This window comes from Chlorocebus sabaeus, chromosome 3, assembly GCF_047675955.1.
Source record: "Chlorocebus sabaeus isolate Y175 chromosome 3, mChlSab1.0.hap1, whole genome shotgun sequence".
In the NCBI taxonomy this organism is placed as follows: Eukaryota; Metazoa; Chordata; class Mammalia; order Primates; family Cercopithecidae; genus Chlorocebus; species Chlorocebus sabaeus.
In genome coordinates, this window is record NC_132906.1 from 80990584 (window position 1) to 81007633 (window position 17050).

The 17050-nt window shown below is 42.7% G+C and overlaps 1 protein-coding gene across 18 annotated transcripts in view; it reads right to left on the reverse strand.

Annotated features, from left to right (window-relative positions):
- The window catches only part of DOCK9 (dedicator of cytokinesis 9), a 297489-nt gene that overhangs the window by 209075 nt on the left and 71364 nt on the right, over window positions 1–17050 (reverse strand). For 3 of the 18 annotated variants that reach the window (XM_007960747.3, XM_073014463.1, XM_007960740.3), the window contains exon 1: window positions 15955–16299. The exons of 6 other annotated variants lie outside the window; for them this stretch is intronic. In XM_007960747.3, coding sequence (XP_007958938.1) covers window positions 15955–16116 — 162 coding nt within the window. In that variant the 5' untranslated portion in view covers window positions 16117–16299. Of the gene's footprint in view, window positions 1–15954; window positions 16515–17050 lie in introns of those variants that run through there. 9 more of the 18 variants (XM_073014455.1, XM_073014454.1, XM_007960733.3 and 6 more) reach the window with 6 other exon arrangements.

Genomic DNA, 17050 nt, shown 5'->3' on the forward strand with positions numbered 1-17050 from the left:
CTAATTGCCTGATTTGAGCCAAGTCCTACGTGTCTGGGGTTGCAGGACAGACAACATAAACAGTACTAAAACTTATCCTCAATGTTTCTTTCTTTTAAGGTTTCTTTTCTAACAGAGAGAGGGTGATTCGAAATTATAAAAATGAAAAAGGGTTTACATTCCTGATGCAAAGAGAGGTTGTTTTCAAAATTAAGACCATTCCTGCAGACTTTGCCTTTGGATGGTGTCCAGCGTTTTTCAGATAAACATGCATCTGCACAAACTATCAGAGTTTCCACTTGTTTTACAAAACTGGTCACAAAGAGTATGATTTGGACAGAAGCCTGTATCCTTCTGTAACACAACAGCCCGGTCCAAAAGGTGGCTGAATGCTAAGGGTGAAAAGTGAAAACGGAAATTCAGTATCAAATCTCTTGCACCAAAGTTCCCAGGCACCATGACCACTCCCTGGCTTGTTATTTGGCAAAGAACTGGTTAAAAAAAAAAAAAAAAGCAACAATAAGACAATGATGTACACTTCTGGGGAGTAGCTAAAATATTTAGGGCTCTGCCTGCCTTAATACCCAACCTACCTGACCTCCTAAATCAGCTTGGTAAAAGCAAGATGACCTGATGTGACTCTAGGATCTGTGAGAAAATACACGCAGAAGGGGCTCCTACCACCAACTCTCATTATAAATATGCCACCATCCTTTTCACAGCCCTTCTCTGAGTCTTCTCCTGCCCTGATGTGTCCTCCTAAAGATGCAGCACTCAATTCTGGACAGAATCCAGAACCCCAGCAGGTCATGCATCTGACTGAGAAAGCAGTATCTTCCTGTCCTCTCGTTACAAGGCCCCAGGATGTTAGGACCAGCAGTGCAATCTGCTGATGTGTTCAGCTCCTTTCAAAGCAAGACGCTAGATTCCCAAACTTCTCCTCCTGAGGGCTTGGCAGAGCAGCTTAGCAGAGGGTGGCTTGTAGGTGGCAAGATACAGCAGGGTAGGCTACCATTAAAAATCCCATGCCCTCCGCACTTAAACATCTGAAATTTGCTCCAGAAAACTGTCACATACTTGAAAAAAGAAAGAAGAAAAATGAGGTAAAAGCATTCTCCTCCTCACTCGCAATAAAACCTGAAACGCACACACAGAGATGGGCTGGCACACAGACTCCATTTGTTCTGCAACTTGGAACCGAATGACAAAATGCCCCAAAACCTTCCATATTCACCTCCAGTGCCACCCTCAGTTAACAAACTCCCCTCCAAAATGCAAATACCCTTTAGCAGATATAAGTCTATTAGCTATTTATACCATAGTGTGATTTTTAAAAATCAGATAGGAACCTAACATCTAGCTGAGGTCATTCACAGGCAGAAACTGTTAAGTTCTGACAGTGAAAAAAGACGAGTGGGGGTGGAGCTCAGGAGCACCTAGGGTGGGAGGGTGAGGCTCTGCAGTGGAGGGTTCCAGAGGCCAAGGCCCAACAGGAGAAAAGAGAACAAGAAAGGACAAGAGGGGGCTTCTGTGCATTTCCCCAAATATACCCTTTCCCCTGGTGGCATGGGCACGTACCTCTCAGCAAGGACAGGCCTTCAGCCCGAGCTGTGAAAGATGCAGACTAAACAATGATTTTAAGGTTCCCTTCTCCACTCCTATCTACAGAACTTACTTCGTAAGTAGTAGTGGGATAATTACTTAAACTTACTGCCTCACGTTTACTTGCTGGTATGAAACCACTTGTAATCTCTATTCAGAAACCACTTAAATTTGGTTTAAAATTTTTGTTCTCAGTGAGGGACTTTAGGTAAACTAGTTCCCCAGAACTCCTTCATAACAGGAAAAGCTGGAAGTGCTATGCCCGTTATATACACAGCCACCAAGTCCTGTTGACAATCTAAATGGAGAGAGTATCTTTTCACCCTCTTTCTGCCATGGGTAGCGCTCACAGACTGGAGCCCTCATCCCACACAAGCCCTTTGTGGCTTTTTCTTTCAGTTTCTCTTATGTGTTAGAAGAGGTAGCAGGGTAACTTTTTCTGTGGGAAAATCAGAAGGCATGTTTAACTTTTTCTGTGGGAAAATCAGAAGGCACGCTGTAAGTATATGGGTCTTTCCAGACATCACACTAAGGTAACCCTTGGATTAACTTAATTAGCTCTCACAGTCAAAACAAGATGATGACCAGCCTATGGCTGAGAGAGGAGGACTTGGGGCCTTTCTGACACCAACGAAGACACAGCATGGAGACATGAGAGAGGACAGGACAGCCTGAGATATCTGCCATGAGGCAGGAGCAGGTTGGGAAGTTATCGAAGCTCAAGCGTCCGCATGCTCCCTTGCAGGGGCCCCCCTCCATGGTCCTGTACTTCACTTGGTATTTGCAATTTTCTATTCATTTTCTTAAAGAGGAACTTCCAACTGGCAAGAATGCTGGGGCTCTATGAAAGCTAGGTCTGTCCTTGACCTGAAAGTTCCTCAAGCACTCGAACTTAGCAAGACCAAGAGTGAGCTCCTGACTTCTCCGCTCCATTCCCCACTATGCTTACATCCATCCTTCCTCTGCACTTGCATCTGCTCAAGGGCACCACTACCTGGGAGTCAGAAGATGGAGCGCTGTTACCCCTGCTCCCTCATTCACTTCCAGTGTGCATCAGTCAAGTAAATTCTAGTAAAAAGTAAATCCATGAAAATTCTTCCAGTTTGACCCTTTCCCTTCATCCCCTTGGTCGCAGGGTTTGTGTGGGGGCTCAGAGCTTTCACTCCTGCTCCCTGTCTTTCCCTTTCTGATTCTGATCCCACTCTGATGAGAGAGGAGGATCTAATACCACCCCTCAAGGGCCTGCAGGCCTCCAGGCTTGAACACAAATTTCTCACCCACGTGTGCAGCTCTGCACAAATTGGCCAGAGCATTCCAAAGGCTGAGCTTCTCAGGCTTCCTGGAGCATCACAGAACACACTACTCCCTTCGGGGCAACGTCCTCCCCACCCACATCCACACTCTAACCTCCTAGGCATCTGTGTTCATCCTTCAAACCCAGCTCAGGTGTCACCTTCTCTTCTATCCTTCTCCACGGTCCCTGGTCAGTGGGTTCACACAGCCTTTGGTTGCTCATGGAATTCAGCAAGTTTTTTCTATTAATGTTACCTTTGCTTCCAAGCTAGTCCAGGCTCCCCACTCAACTTTGTCTCATCCTTTTCTCACTCTCCCACTGTCGTGGGGTTCACTCATTTCTGAGAACTTTTCCACGCCTTGTCCTGACTTCACCTGTCTGCTGAGCTCAGCTGACACGCAGGACTCTGTGGTATGGAGAGAAACAGCACACAGGGCTCTGGAACTAAGTGACAGGTTTGAATCCTGGCACGTCCTACTCACTTGCTGTGTGACTTCAAACAGCATTTACCCTTTTCTTTGTTCCTTGGCTTCCACATCTATAAAATAAAGGCAACCACAGTTTCTACATCGGGGGGTTGTCATAAGGATAGAACGAGTAAACAGACAGAAAGAGCTGGAACACTGCATAACTAGTCAACAATAAAAGTCTGCTTTTCTGATGGAGGGAGGGGAGGGGGAAGAAGAAGAAAATGGCTTTATTCAATGATCAATTATTTCCCCAATCTACTACATAAGCCCCTTCGAGGCCGAGGGGATACCTTGAAATTCTGTTGTGCCTAAAAGGATGGTGTGCACATAACATATTTTGTTAAATGTTCCTGTGGATAGTAAAGACAACGGTCTTGGTGAACTAGAGGCAAGAGGCTTAAACAAACACGCTCAGACAGAGGTCTTCAAGCTATAGGCATTTATTTCTTTAGCTAAGATTCTGTTTCCAGATGCATAGCAGGCTCTCCTATCCCTGAGCATTCAGCTCCAGGCTCCTTTCCTAGCTCCTTCTCCTGTCCCTTCCAGGGCCCTTGGAACACTGCGTGATAACTTTTGCCTTCTGAACATGCTCACCAGGAGACCTTGACCCCATCCATCCTTCATTACCAGACATCTGTCCATGCTGGGATCCACACTCTAGCTATGGTCCTACTAGTCGCATCCCACTGGTTTACATGTTGTGATATACTAAACCTCAAACTGAAGATGTCTGGAACTGAAATCCTCCTTTCCCAATTCTTCCTGATCCATTCCTTCAGTGCTCGCAGCTCAGCAGGTGGCTCCCTGCAGGTGCCCAGGGCACAAATATGAACACTCTTGACTCCTTCCTCTCTTATTTAACTGCCAAATCTCTCATTTAACACTCTCTTAAATCTTCTATCTCCTCCACCACCTGCTTTAGGCCACCATCACCTGTGACCCTCTAATGACCTCCTCACTAGTATTCCTATCTTGAGACCTCTCCTTTCTCTAAGCCGTTATCCACCCTGCAGGATAAGTACAGTATGAGATTCATTAAAAACAAGAACATGTTTCTTTAAAACCTTCACTAAATGGCTTCCCTCTAATAAGGAATAAAGTTCCAACAAGACCCACCATGATATGGCCCCTGCTTACCTCTCCAGCCTCACTGGTAACCCCAGTACTCCCACCATTGTCCTCCAGCCTGATAAGCCCCCTCCAGCACTGTGGAATTACTAGCAGCTCCAAGGAGCCCTCAGCTCTCCCTCCTTGGGACTTTGCTCCCTCTGCAGAAATGTCCCTCTCCTTCTCCTTCACCTGGTTAAATCCTTCTACAAGGAGCCCCTCGTAGGTGCTTGCGGTACCTGTGCTTACCCCCATCATGGCCCCATATCCCACGTGGGAGCCCTATAGGCCCTCTGAGAGCAGAGATTATGGTTCTTTCATATCATACCACCCTGTAATTGGCAAGCAACCAATGGATGTTTGAGAACTGAAGAAAATACGGGAGACTGGGGGAGAACAAGGAAAAGACCTCAGGATTCTCTTCCAGTTGTTCTTCAACAATAAAGCAAGCACAGGGAAATAATAAGTTACAAGACTGAGTCTTTGATAATGTTGTTACCTGTTTCATAAGCCTAGAAAACATACAGGGAATACAAAACATCCATAAAACTATTTAGCATATAGGACTGCATCTGAGAATCCCATAAACACTCTCACTAGAGACTCTGCAAAGGCAGAACCTACTCAAGAAGCAGAGAAAACACCTATCATCGGCAACGGCTCCAAGTGGTCCCTCTGCTTCAGTTCACAAGCCATTTCTACTTTGAGTCTCCTAGGATATGTGTTTTTCCTTGGCAGAGAAACAAATGCTGATTGAAATGTATCCTAGGATGAGGTCATTCATTGTTCATTGACATTTGAAAAATAGTAAAATACACCTTTATCCAATATTCTAGTACTGAATTGAAAACTATACACACACACACACAGTCACACACACAGTCACACACACACACAGAGTTACATGTACTTCACACACACATATTCATATCCAAACCTTCATATACACTATAAAATCTAGTTAAGGAGGGAAACTAATTATCCTTAGAATTTGTATAATGTATAAAAGGAAAAGCAGAATGTACTCTTCATCTATAAACATACAGATATATTTCCTGCAGACATGAATAGACTTTGTTTGGAAACTCTGCTAGCACCTTTGCTTATATTTTGCTGGGACTCCTTTTGTTAGCAAAGACCGGATATACAAAAAAAAAAAAAAGAAGTAGATTCAAATCAAGGTTACTTGAGGATGCAGCTGCCACATTGGAATTTTTCTTTCATCAAAATACCCCCAGAGAGTCCATATAAAGACAAGCTTGATCTATTTTATGAACAGGCTATTTACTGAGGAAACAAACCTACAAATACAATTAACTGTACACTTAAACCTTAACCCTTAGCTCCTGAATCTTAACCAATATGTTTCATAAGATTACTTAATTCAGGAACTTATGCAGTATGGTCTGTTTATTCTATCTTTAAATTATAGAATTTATGTCTCTCCCCAAATTTCTTGTTTTCATTTTTCCTGAATTGCAATTAAACTGACAGCTGGATAAGAACCTTGCTTCTGTAGTGCACAGAGAATACTAAAGAAAAAATGGGGAGTAGGAGGAAAAGGAAAAGTCTTTAGAGTTTTCTTCCAATTGTTGCACAGCTTAGTATATAAAAGAATGTAAAATATAATAAAAGCAGTATCACAAACCACTGAGTAAGGAATGGATTATTCAACATGGGACTGGGAAAAATGGGTATTGAGGTTGAGGAGGAAATCAAATTAGGATCTCAACTAAACTATATATCCAAATAAATTCTAAATCCACTAAAACAGGGCACAGCAAACTTTTTGCAAAGGGCCAGCTAGTAAATATTTCAGGTCAGCTGATAATATTTATCAGGTGACTTTATCAGCTGACTTAAATAAGTCTCTGTCCTAATGACTCAAGTCTGGCACCATTAAAGCAGATCTGGACAAAATAAAAAAAACAAGTGTGGCTATGTGGCAATAAAACTTTATTTACAAAAACAGATGGCAGGCCAGATTTGCCCATAGACTTAGTCTGCTAACCCTGAGGGGAAAAGACAAACGGTAAATAAACAAACAAACAAATTTCAAAAGAAAATACTGGTGAATATCTGATCTCAGATAGGCAAGAATTTCTAAGCATAAAAGTAATGGAAGAAACCACAGAGGAAAAGATGGTTATGTATACCATTTACGTTCAAACTTCAGTTAGTAAAATAAGTACCATAAAGAAATTAAACAAAATTAAAAGGCAAATGACAAAACAGAGAAACACCTGATGAATATAACAAAGGACTTAGAGTTTGAAAGGTGTATCTTTTGTTTCTCAAACTGGCAAAAAATGATGCTAGCCATGATCATATATTTAAAAAGCACTAATAGTCACTGCTGCTAGGAGTGTCACTTGGATCAATCATCACACAATAAAACAATATGCCTTAACAGGCCTTTAAAAAATTCATTCTTGCCTTCGCAAGTTCACTTTTATAAATCTAGCCTACAAAAATAATTATAGATCCACACAGATTTTTGGGTAAAGCTTCTGTAATCTCAATTTATAGCAACCTAAATACTGAACAACAGAGAAGCATTTAAATAAATTCCAGTAAATATATTACAATGAAATACTATACATATGTTAAATCATGTTTTAGCAGAACTTTATGGGCATAAGAAAATGCTCATAATAAAATATGGTAAGTTAAAAATGCATCAGAAATGTTTATGGACAACTATCCCATTTTTAATATTTGCATAAGCAAAGAAAAAATCAGAAAACATATACCACAAATCAAGCAGCTTTAGTTTCTGGGCTGTGAGTTATGGGTGATTTTTGTTTTCCTCTTATTCTTCTTTGTAGACTCTAAATTTTCTACAGTACTTATGGATTCTAAATATGAAAGACAACAAATGTTACTTTTAAAAAGCAAAAAGCATGGTGGGGTGTGGTGGCTCACACCTGTAATCCCAGCACTTTAGAAGGCCAAGGTGGGCGAATCACTTGAGTTCAGGAGTTCGAGACCAGCCTGACAACAAGGTGAAACCCCATCTCTACAAGAAATACAAAGTTAGCTAGGCGTGGTGGTGCTTGCCTGTAGTCCCAATTACTCAGGAGGCTTAGGTGGCAGGACGGTTTAAGCCCAGGAGGCGAAGGCTTTAGGGAGCCGAGATTGTGCCACTGTACTCCAACCTGGGTGTCAGAGCCAGACTCTGTCTCAAAAAAATAAAATTTAGGCCGGGCACAGTGGCTCACACCTGTAATCCCAGCACTTTGAGAAGCAGAGGCAGGTAGATCACGAGGTCAGGAGATCGAGACCATCCTGGCCAACATGGTGAAACCCTGTCTCTACTAAAAATACAAAAATTAGCTGGCTGTGGTGGCACGTGTCTGTAATCCCAGCTACTCGGGAGGCTGAGGCACAAGAACTGCTCGAACCCAGGAGGGGGAGGTTGCAGTGAGCTGAGATCGCACCACTGTACTCAAGCCTCGTGACAGAAGGAGACTCCATCTCAAAAATAAAAAATAAAATAAAATAAAATAAATAAAATAAAATTTAAAAATTAAAAAAAAAAAAAGTGAAAAGGTCATCGCTTCTCACTAAGGCCATGGGAGAAATAGAAATCGACTTGAGCAAAGCAGTAGCAGCTTTATTCATCTGTTTCTACTCAGTATTTCTGCTGCTCTTTACTACTGAATATCCATGAAACAGCTATATCAACTCAAAGGGTGAAGACCTCTGAGAACAAACACATTCCAGCCCCCATAATGGAACATTTCAGAACTCTCCTGGGATGTTTAAGAATGCTCATGATCATGCTTCCAGAAGTAGAGGCAAAATTAGTGCTAATTTAAACCCTGATATGACTGTGTTACTTGCCTAAGTGTACAGTAATCTAAGACACTGTATTCTGTTCAACAGGTAGCCCCATCATCAGCTTCATAAATAGCAATGATGAAAACAAACTGCTTGAAGTCAGAAGAGGTGAACATAAACTTTCTTATCTTGAATTTTTAAAAATCTCAAAATAATCTTTCTGGAGGGCAGTCTGGCTACACATACCAAAATCCTTTAACAAGTAAATATATTTTGACCTAGCTACTCCAGATCTGGAAATCTGCTAAGAAAACAACTGGACAAATGTTTAAAGTACATATGCATAGATATTTATCACATTTATAATTGGAAAGGAAAATGGAACAGAGGGTATAGGTTAAATAAAATATGTTACATCCATAAAATGAAATGACACCATTAAGAATGAGACATAAATATCCATTCATTGACATGAACAGATGTTTATGATATATTGTGCAGTCTATATATATATATATATATTTTTTTTTTTTTTTTTTTTTTTGAGACGAAGTCTCGTTCTCGTCCCCCAGGCTGGAGTGCAATGGCGTGATCTCGACTCACTGCAACCTCCACCTCCTGGGGTTCAAGCAATTCTCCTGCCTCAGCCTCCTGAGTAGCTGGGATTACAGGCACCTGCCACCACACCCAGCTAATTTTTGTATTTTTAGTAGAGACAGGGTTTCACCACGTTGGCCAGGCTGGTCTCAATCTCCTGACCTCAAGTGATCCGCTCGCCTTGGCTTCCCAAAGTGCTGGGATTATAAGCGTGAGCCACTGCGCCCGGCCCATGTGGCGTGTCTTTAAAGCAAGATACAAGAAAGACTATACAACATAACAACATTCTTGTTATACTCTACTTGTATCTAAGTCAGCTAAAGCTGCTATAACAAAATACTATAGACTGGGTGGCTAAGCAATCAGAAATGTATTTTCTCACCATTCTAAGACTGGAAGTCTGAGATCAGGATGCCAGTATGGTCAGGGGCCTGGTGAAGGCTATCTTGGCTTCTTCCAGTGTCCTCACTTCAGTTGGGGGGGGTGCCAGGAGGATCACTTCCTCTTTAAGGCCACAGTACTAAAAGATTAGGGCCCCACCTTTATGACTTCACGTAACCTTAATTATATCCTAAAGACCCTATTGCCAAACATAGTCCCATTAGGGGTTAGAGCGTCAACATATGAATTAGGGAGGTAGGGGACACAATTCAGTCTATTGCCATTTGTTACATATTTTTTTAAGAATAGTGGTATACGTGAACGAAATCTGGAAAAGTTGTGTCTCAAAATGTTTAAAACAGCAGTTGTCTCTGTGTTCCTGGACACTGGCATGCTTAGTTTCTACAATAAGTGTGTATTACTGATTTATAGTTTAATAAATATTAAAGCAAAGGAACCCCACTGATAAATAAGACAGTATATTTTAATAAAGCACTGGGGAAAGGTCTGGTCCTCTCTCGCGCTCGCACACATTGGCTGCACTCACAAAAAGCAGCCACAATAGAGCAGGACAATCTTAGTTACGACACAGGAAATGGATCGAGGAATCAGAGCAGACTGTTCCTTGAAAACATCAGCCCAGTTTATTGTTGTGATCAAAACAGACAACAAAGTCCACCGGGCATCATTAGGAAAAATATTAGAAATAAAATGGAAAACACAGGCTGCCCAAACCATGGTGCTGTGACCAGACTTGGAGCCAAGGAGCCAAGTATTCTGGCACCAGAAGGCAGCCAAGCAGGCTCCGGGCCTTCATGACACCTCGAGGCAGATAAAACCGATATAAATGTACAAGAAAAAGCCATGAGAACACCTAAGATAATCAAGATCTGGCCTCTACTTTCCCCACCTGCCTCCAGCTGACACGTATTATTATTCCATTTTCACATAACTTGTCGCTGATTATTCACTCACCTCTCAGCCAGCCCCTGAGATCCCACCTGTCCCCAGCCCCAAACACACAGACAAGCACGATGGGGGCTCTCAGGAGCCAGAGGACGTATCATCTTCAACTCTGCTGTCTGCACAGTGCACACATTCAACAAATGACTGTTAAATAAGTACACGATCAATTAAAGGATTTGTTTCATAGCCGGTAGGTTTTTCTCATTAGAAAAGACTGTTTAGTCCTTCGGGACTGTTTGGGGAAATTAAAGTGGTCTGATAAAAGTTTATACAGTACTAAAGGCTGAAGACATGTTGAAGACATTTAGGAAATCTTGTAGTGGTAGAGACATGAAAAACTTCAAGGTTTTAAGGCCATAAGGCAAAAAAAAAAAAAAAGAGAGAGAGAAATGTTAATTAACAATGGGTAAAATTACAGTTGCATTATCCCAACATGTCACAAAAGAAACTGAAGAGAGGTTCGTTTTCTCCTCTTGTGACAAGCGCTTTGCCTGTATGACTGCTCTTCATTAAGCGGCTGACAGGGTCCTAGCTGCTGCTAAAGTTCTAGCCGAGCAAGTTCTTCCACTTCAGTTATAATTGGCAAAAACAGAACATGTTAAGAATAATCCAACAGCTCTTCAATTCTTCCACAGCTACTTGACATGGAATATGATATTAGTAGCTATGAGTAAAATAGGTCAATCCTAGCCAATAAGGCTAGGCCTATCACAAACGTGCCCAGACAAGGAAAAATGGAATTGACAATGTGTATTGTTTCAGCTCAAGCTTCCTTCCCAACCTCCACTGGAGATTCTAGGCTGAGCCATCCCTTCCTGTCCTCAAACAGTACCTGCGTGTCCCACGTGTCAGCGTCCCTATCATTTTTGTACACTCAGCACAAATAAGCAATCGAGACTGCTTCCTAAAGGAGTTGAACTAACACAGTCAATTAATCAGAACAGGGGAAATACTTTAGCAAAAATCTATACACACGAATAAAATCTTACCAAATCAGTCTTGTCCCTCAACTGTGGTAGAATTACTAGTCAAAACGTAGGTGTCTATACTTGAAATTCAGCCTGTCCACAACTGCCAGATAAGGACATCTCCTAATGTAGCACCCACCATGTGGCTGATTCACTGTTTAAATATAAATTCCAGTAGGAGCCTGAACAGTCCCAGCCTTACAAAGCTAAATCCTGCACGCAAGACATCTGTTTGTTACTTCAGAGCCATCCTTAGTGATGGTAAAAAGGCTTTTTCTTCACTATATGCTTCTCTCTTACCCTTTTTATCTTTTGGAGTCAGGGTCTCACTCAGTCACCCAGGCGGGAGTGCAATGGCGCAATCTCAGCTCACTGCAACCTCCACCTCCCAAGTTCAAGCCACACTCCTGCTTCACCTCTCGAGTAGATGGGATTACAGGCACGTGCTACCATGCCCGGCTAATTTTTGTATTTTCAGTAGAGACAAGGTTTCACCATGTTGGCCAGGCTGGTCTTGAACTCCTGACCTCAAGCAATCCACCCACTTCGGCCTCCCAAAGTGCTGAGACTACAGGCGTGTGCCACCGCGCCTGGCCTTACCTTTTAATTTATATTATAACTTATTCCAAAAGGATTTAAAGTTATTTACATATATATGTAATAAAATTTAAAAGTATTTTAATAAGCAGATGAGAAAAAGGCTGATAAAATGGCAGATAATACAAAAGATAAGCAAAGTTGAAGGCCAATATAAAAGTCATTTTGAAAAAGCCTAGAACCTGCTAAAATTTGGTCATATGTTTGGAAATAGGCTTTAACAGTTAACTGATGACTTGGCTGGGATCAGTTACATGAACCATACTGTACATAAAATGAAAACAAAGCAGTTCCCCACGAAAAGCACAAACCATTCATATTATGAAGGGAAGAAATTTATTCCAGGGCTCCTCATAAAAGGAACACCAAAAAACAGAAATGACAATGATTATAATAGCTAACAATTAGCACTTATGTGCAAGACACTGACCTAGGAACTTCAGACATACTCACTCATTTAATAGCCCTATGAGGCAAGTACCATTATCATCTACCAACAGCAGATAAGGAAACTGAGGAACAGAGTGGTTAAGTAAATTGCCCAAAGTCATACAACTATTAAGTTGTGAATTTAGGAGGATTCAAACCCCAAAGGCTGGCTCCAGTATCAGCATTCTGTTTTTGTTTGTTTGTTTGTTTGTTTGAGACAGGGTCTCCTTCTGTCAACAGGGCTTGAGTGCAGTGGTGTAATCACAGCTCACTGTAGCCTCAACCTCCAGGACTCAAGTGATCCTCCAGCCTCAGCATCCCAAGTAGCTGGGGCTACAGGCATGCACCACCACGCCCAGCTAATCTTTGTATTTTTTGTAGAGACAGGGTTTCACCATGTTGCTCAGGCTGATCTCGAACTCCTGGGCCCAGGCTATCCACCACCTTAGCCTCCTGAAGTGCTGGGACTACAGGTGTGAGCCACAGCACCTAGCCCAGAGTCAGTACTCTTAACCACCATACTACAGAGCCTCTTGCCATTCCAATAGCAAGTAAGCAATGCCTTCAATAAGATCCTTATAGTTGATTCCACTTTCTTAAGTATATTTCTTATCACGTGTTTCAGTATAGGCCAAGAAAAAAACACAAAGCTTAGATCAGGAACAGAAACTCCACTGAAAACAAACGAGGCAGACCAGGCATGTGGTTCTCTGACAGATGGATAGATATTTGGGACATTCAGGGTCTTCAGAAGAATGTGTGGCCTCGAGCCCTTTAGGCCATCCTTCATGAATGTTACATTCACTCCACAAAGGCTTGGTGCACACTGAGTAGCTGAAGTGGGGGTTATGCTTTCTGAGGGCAGGTGAAATACAGCTCTTATCTGATGACAGTAAAGGCAGAATCACAGGCTGGAGTCACCACCTGAGCTGGATGTAGGACAGACATCCTATGCAAGCTGAGAACCCTGGCACAAACCCATATAGGAAGATAAAGTCAGCCTATCTTTGCATGGGGGTGACCCAAGGAAGTACCAATGGGCAGGGCTCCCTTAAGAAATGGGTCATCAATAGAGGTAGTCTGGACAATATCCATTACCACTGCAAACCCAGGGAACATTCAGTCACGAACCACACAACTTCTTGGTGTGGTGCCATGACAGAAGGGTTAGAAGCACACCTCTAGGGAATGGAATGGTCAACAGGCTGGGAGAGATCATTAACAGAGAGCCAGTTACTGTTTGTGGGAAACTAAAAATTAAAAAAACATACATTTTGGCTTTAGAATAAGTGATTTTAACTAATCTTCTCAGTAGTTTCTCCAAGTTCAAGCTCAGGACCGTAAAACCATTTCATCAGTATTCCTTCACCTACTGAGCATTTACTATAGAGCCAGGCACTGTTCTAGCTGTTGGGAGCAGAGCACTGAATAAAGCACACAAAAATCCCAGCCATCATGGATCTGATTTTTTTTTTTAAAAAAAGCAGTAGGATCTTGCTTTGTTTCCCAGGTTGGAGTGCAGTGGTGCACTCACAGCTCACCGTAAACTTGAACTCCTAGGCTCAAGTGACCCTTCGCTTCAGCCTCCTGAGTAGCTGGGACTACATATGTCTGGCTAATATTTTTGTTATTGTTGGTAGAAATGAGATCTTGCTATGTTGTCCAGGCTGGTCTTGAACTCATGGCCTCAAGCAATCCTCCTGCCTTGGCCTCCCAAAGCACTGGGATTACAGGCGTGAGCCACCACACACCTGGCCATGAATCTTGTTCTTGTTGTACTATAAGTGTACTCTTAAGTAACACTTACTACTAATTATTATTACTACACTTATGCTGTTGTTCTGGACAAAGAGGACATCAGGTAAAGAAGAAACTATACAGGGTCTGGGGAAAGGTGTGCTGGGGCATTTTAGGATTAAGCAGAGGGTCCTAGGAGACTCATTGAGAAGGGGGTCTGAGCAAAGGCCAAGCAATGAATGGTGCAATCCCTGGTGGAGATATCCTGGGAAGTGGAAACAGCAAGGCAGCCTGGGTGCCCAGAGCGAGATGAGGAACAAGCAGGAAAGAGGCACACAGGTGAAGAGAAGGAGGAAGTGCTAGGCAGTGCTGGAGATGAGGCTGGAGGCCGCTGTAAGGATTCTTCATTTGACCCTGAGCTGCAGAAGGTCCAGAGCAGAGGAGTGACATGGCCTGACTCCTTTTCAGAGGGCCACTCTGCTTCATGCAGAAGAGGCCACAGAGGGCAAGGACACCAACAGAGAGACAAGTGTGGAGTGAGAGGGCGCATCTTTCCATCTCGCAGCACCTCTGCCACATGCACAGACGGCCTGCTGGTGCAGGCAAGGGCGGTGGGCAGAAAGCAGCGGACATGATGCATGACAGCAGCGTTCCAGAATCCCAGACCCAGAGCTCTGACAGAGCCCCTGGCAGGTTACTCTCCCCGCAGGCAATAAAAGAGAAAAGAAAAACAAGCAGAATCTCTTAAAGTCAGGTTAACCAAAGACAAGTCAGTCTGGCCTGAGGGACAGAAGCTTGCCGCATGGGAGGGGCATTGCCATTACTGGCCCAAGCAGGTCCCGGGCTGTCGGGTTATGGATACACTAATGGAAGAGAGCACTATAAGGAGCTAGTCCTTCTAATCTCCGATACCAGTTATTCACAAAAGCATATTCCAAAATACCGCAGAGCTTAAAATATTTAACAGTTAATATAGCACCACTTAAATTCCAACTATACATAACACTGACTTGCAAAATGCATCTGATGCCTTGAGTGATGCCCTCCTTTCTTCCTCCCACATATTGCAAGTGCTAACATAAGACCCTCCATAAAATGCATCCTCTCTCTGGGTTCCCACAGGTTGGGACCACCCGATCTGATCACAAGGGCATACGGCATGCCAATACCCCCTTCTCAGTCTCAGATGGTAGCCTCACCAGTCGGGAAGGTCTCAGCATTTCTGCATGCTTCGCTGTACCAAGCAGCTGCTGGCAAGACACACACAGAAACTCTGAGATATATTTGTCCCCACTCATTTTGACAAAAGCTGTGATAAGAACAGAAGGAAAAATGGCAAGGCATCCTGAGGGAGGAGGAGACCCATATGTGGCTCCTCACAAGCCTGGTGCTGGTGGGAAGACCACAAGAGGCACACCCATCTGTGACTTGACACCTCTTCATGCCTGATAAAGGGACAGAACACAGAAGTGTCATGTCAAACTGCACTTCCTCTCACTCTCAAGACCCTTCGCCCCAAAACATGTTAAGTAGCTGGATTTTTTTAAAAAATAAAACTATAAATATTTGTCTCATACCCATCATAGTTTTCTTTCATGCTCCCTTTAAATTTCTCCCCCTGCATCAAAGACTGACCATAAGCCATTAGTAAGAAAAACCTGGCCAACTAGAAGACTGGGATGTAAAGGGGCTACATAATTCATTATCGCTGGGAGAGGGTTCACATATATAATACCCTAAATATACACTTTACCACATATTATTTCTAGGACTATACTAAGAATGTGTAAGCTGATAACGCTACATTAGAAAACTATTCTTTAATAAAATATCTTACTTCTCTGTACGTATTTAGCTTTGATGAATACATGGCATTCTCACACAAACACTTCATAATTTAAACTTAAGGCCACTAATTACCCATTTATACACACAGACTACATACATATAAGTACACTGAAATAAATATATTTGCTTTAGAAGTAAAGACTAGTTTATTCTAACACCATTAAACTACTTGTTAATTAAGCAAGATAGTATTTACCAGCCAGGAGGAGATCAATAGTTCTGAATCTTCTTTTGTCCAATTGTATGCTGTATATTCAAGGGCATTATTCTCTCCTTGCTGTTTGCACATATAAGCACAGTTTCTTTCAAAAACGGTGCGGATGCCTTTAAACAGAATCACACTAGTAGTGCAACCCATCCCCAAGGTGTGGATGTTCAGTTTTTTAGCAATCTCTACTCCATTTCCACATCCTCTTCCTTGGCTCTTCTGAAACAGGCTCCCACTGTACCATCTTCATGACAAGCAGTCACCGGTACCGGAACAGAAGGGAAGCTCTGAGCTGCCGTACTAGAATCCGCTCCTGCTCAACAGCCTGACAAAAAATCCAGGCTCGAGTGTAAAACAGGAGGGGTGGTGCAAACAGAAGAGGACACACCTCGGATGCACCAAAACCTTTAAAGTATCGTTTTTCTAGCTGATTGCTTCACTCTTAATACCAAAGAACAAATAAGCAGGAGATTTACATGTGGCTACTGGAAAACTGCCGGCTCCTGTGATTTGCTTGGGATTGTTCTGAATCTCAGAACCTGCCCAAAATGAAAAAGACAGTGCCAGACAGCCACACTGCTGCAGATGCTGCTGGGAGGCACAAAGAATGTTCATCTGCTGCAAGAAATCGCTCTCCCAGAATGCTTAGCCTAGCATCTATATTAGCAAACATCTCTTTCCTTGACCTAAATATGCTATTTATTTAATCCTGAATCAGCGGGAAACAGAGAAGCAAAGGAAAAAAAAAAGTCCAAAAAACGAGTGAAATCGCTAAGATGACTGCTGCTATGGAAACACGTGCAAGCCCACTTCAAACAACCTTTTGCACGTATGGGTAACAGCTTGCTGACAGCAAACCACAAGGGAATACAACATTGCAGTGTCGATCTTGACTTCAGCCCACCTCTACTCTTTGCTAGAGAGGGCTAGCAAGATTGCACTGCTTAAAAGGATTCTCCCATCCCTGGTACCCAAAGATGCAAATGAGAACATGAATAAAGGGCTACCCAGTCTGGCTAGATGCATGCCTTCTGAAGCAGCACTCCAGTATACAATGGGAAATACATGCTGAGGTCTCACAGCC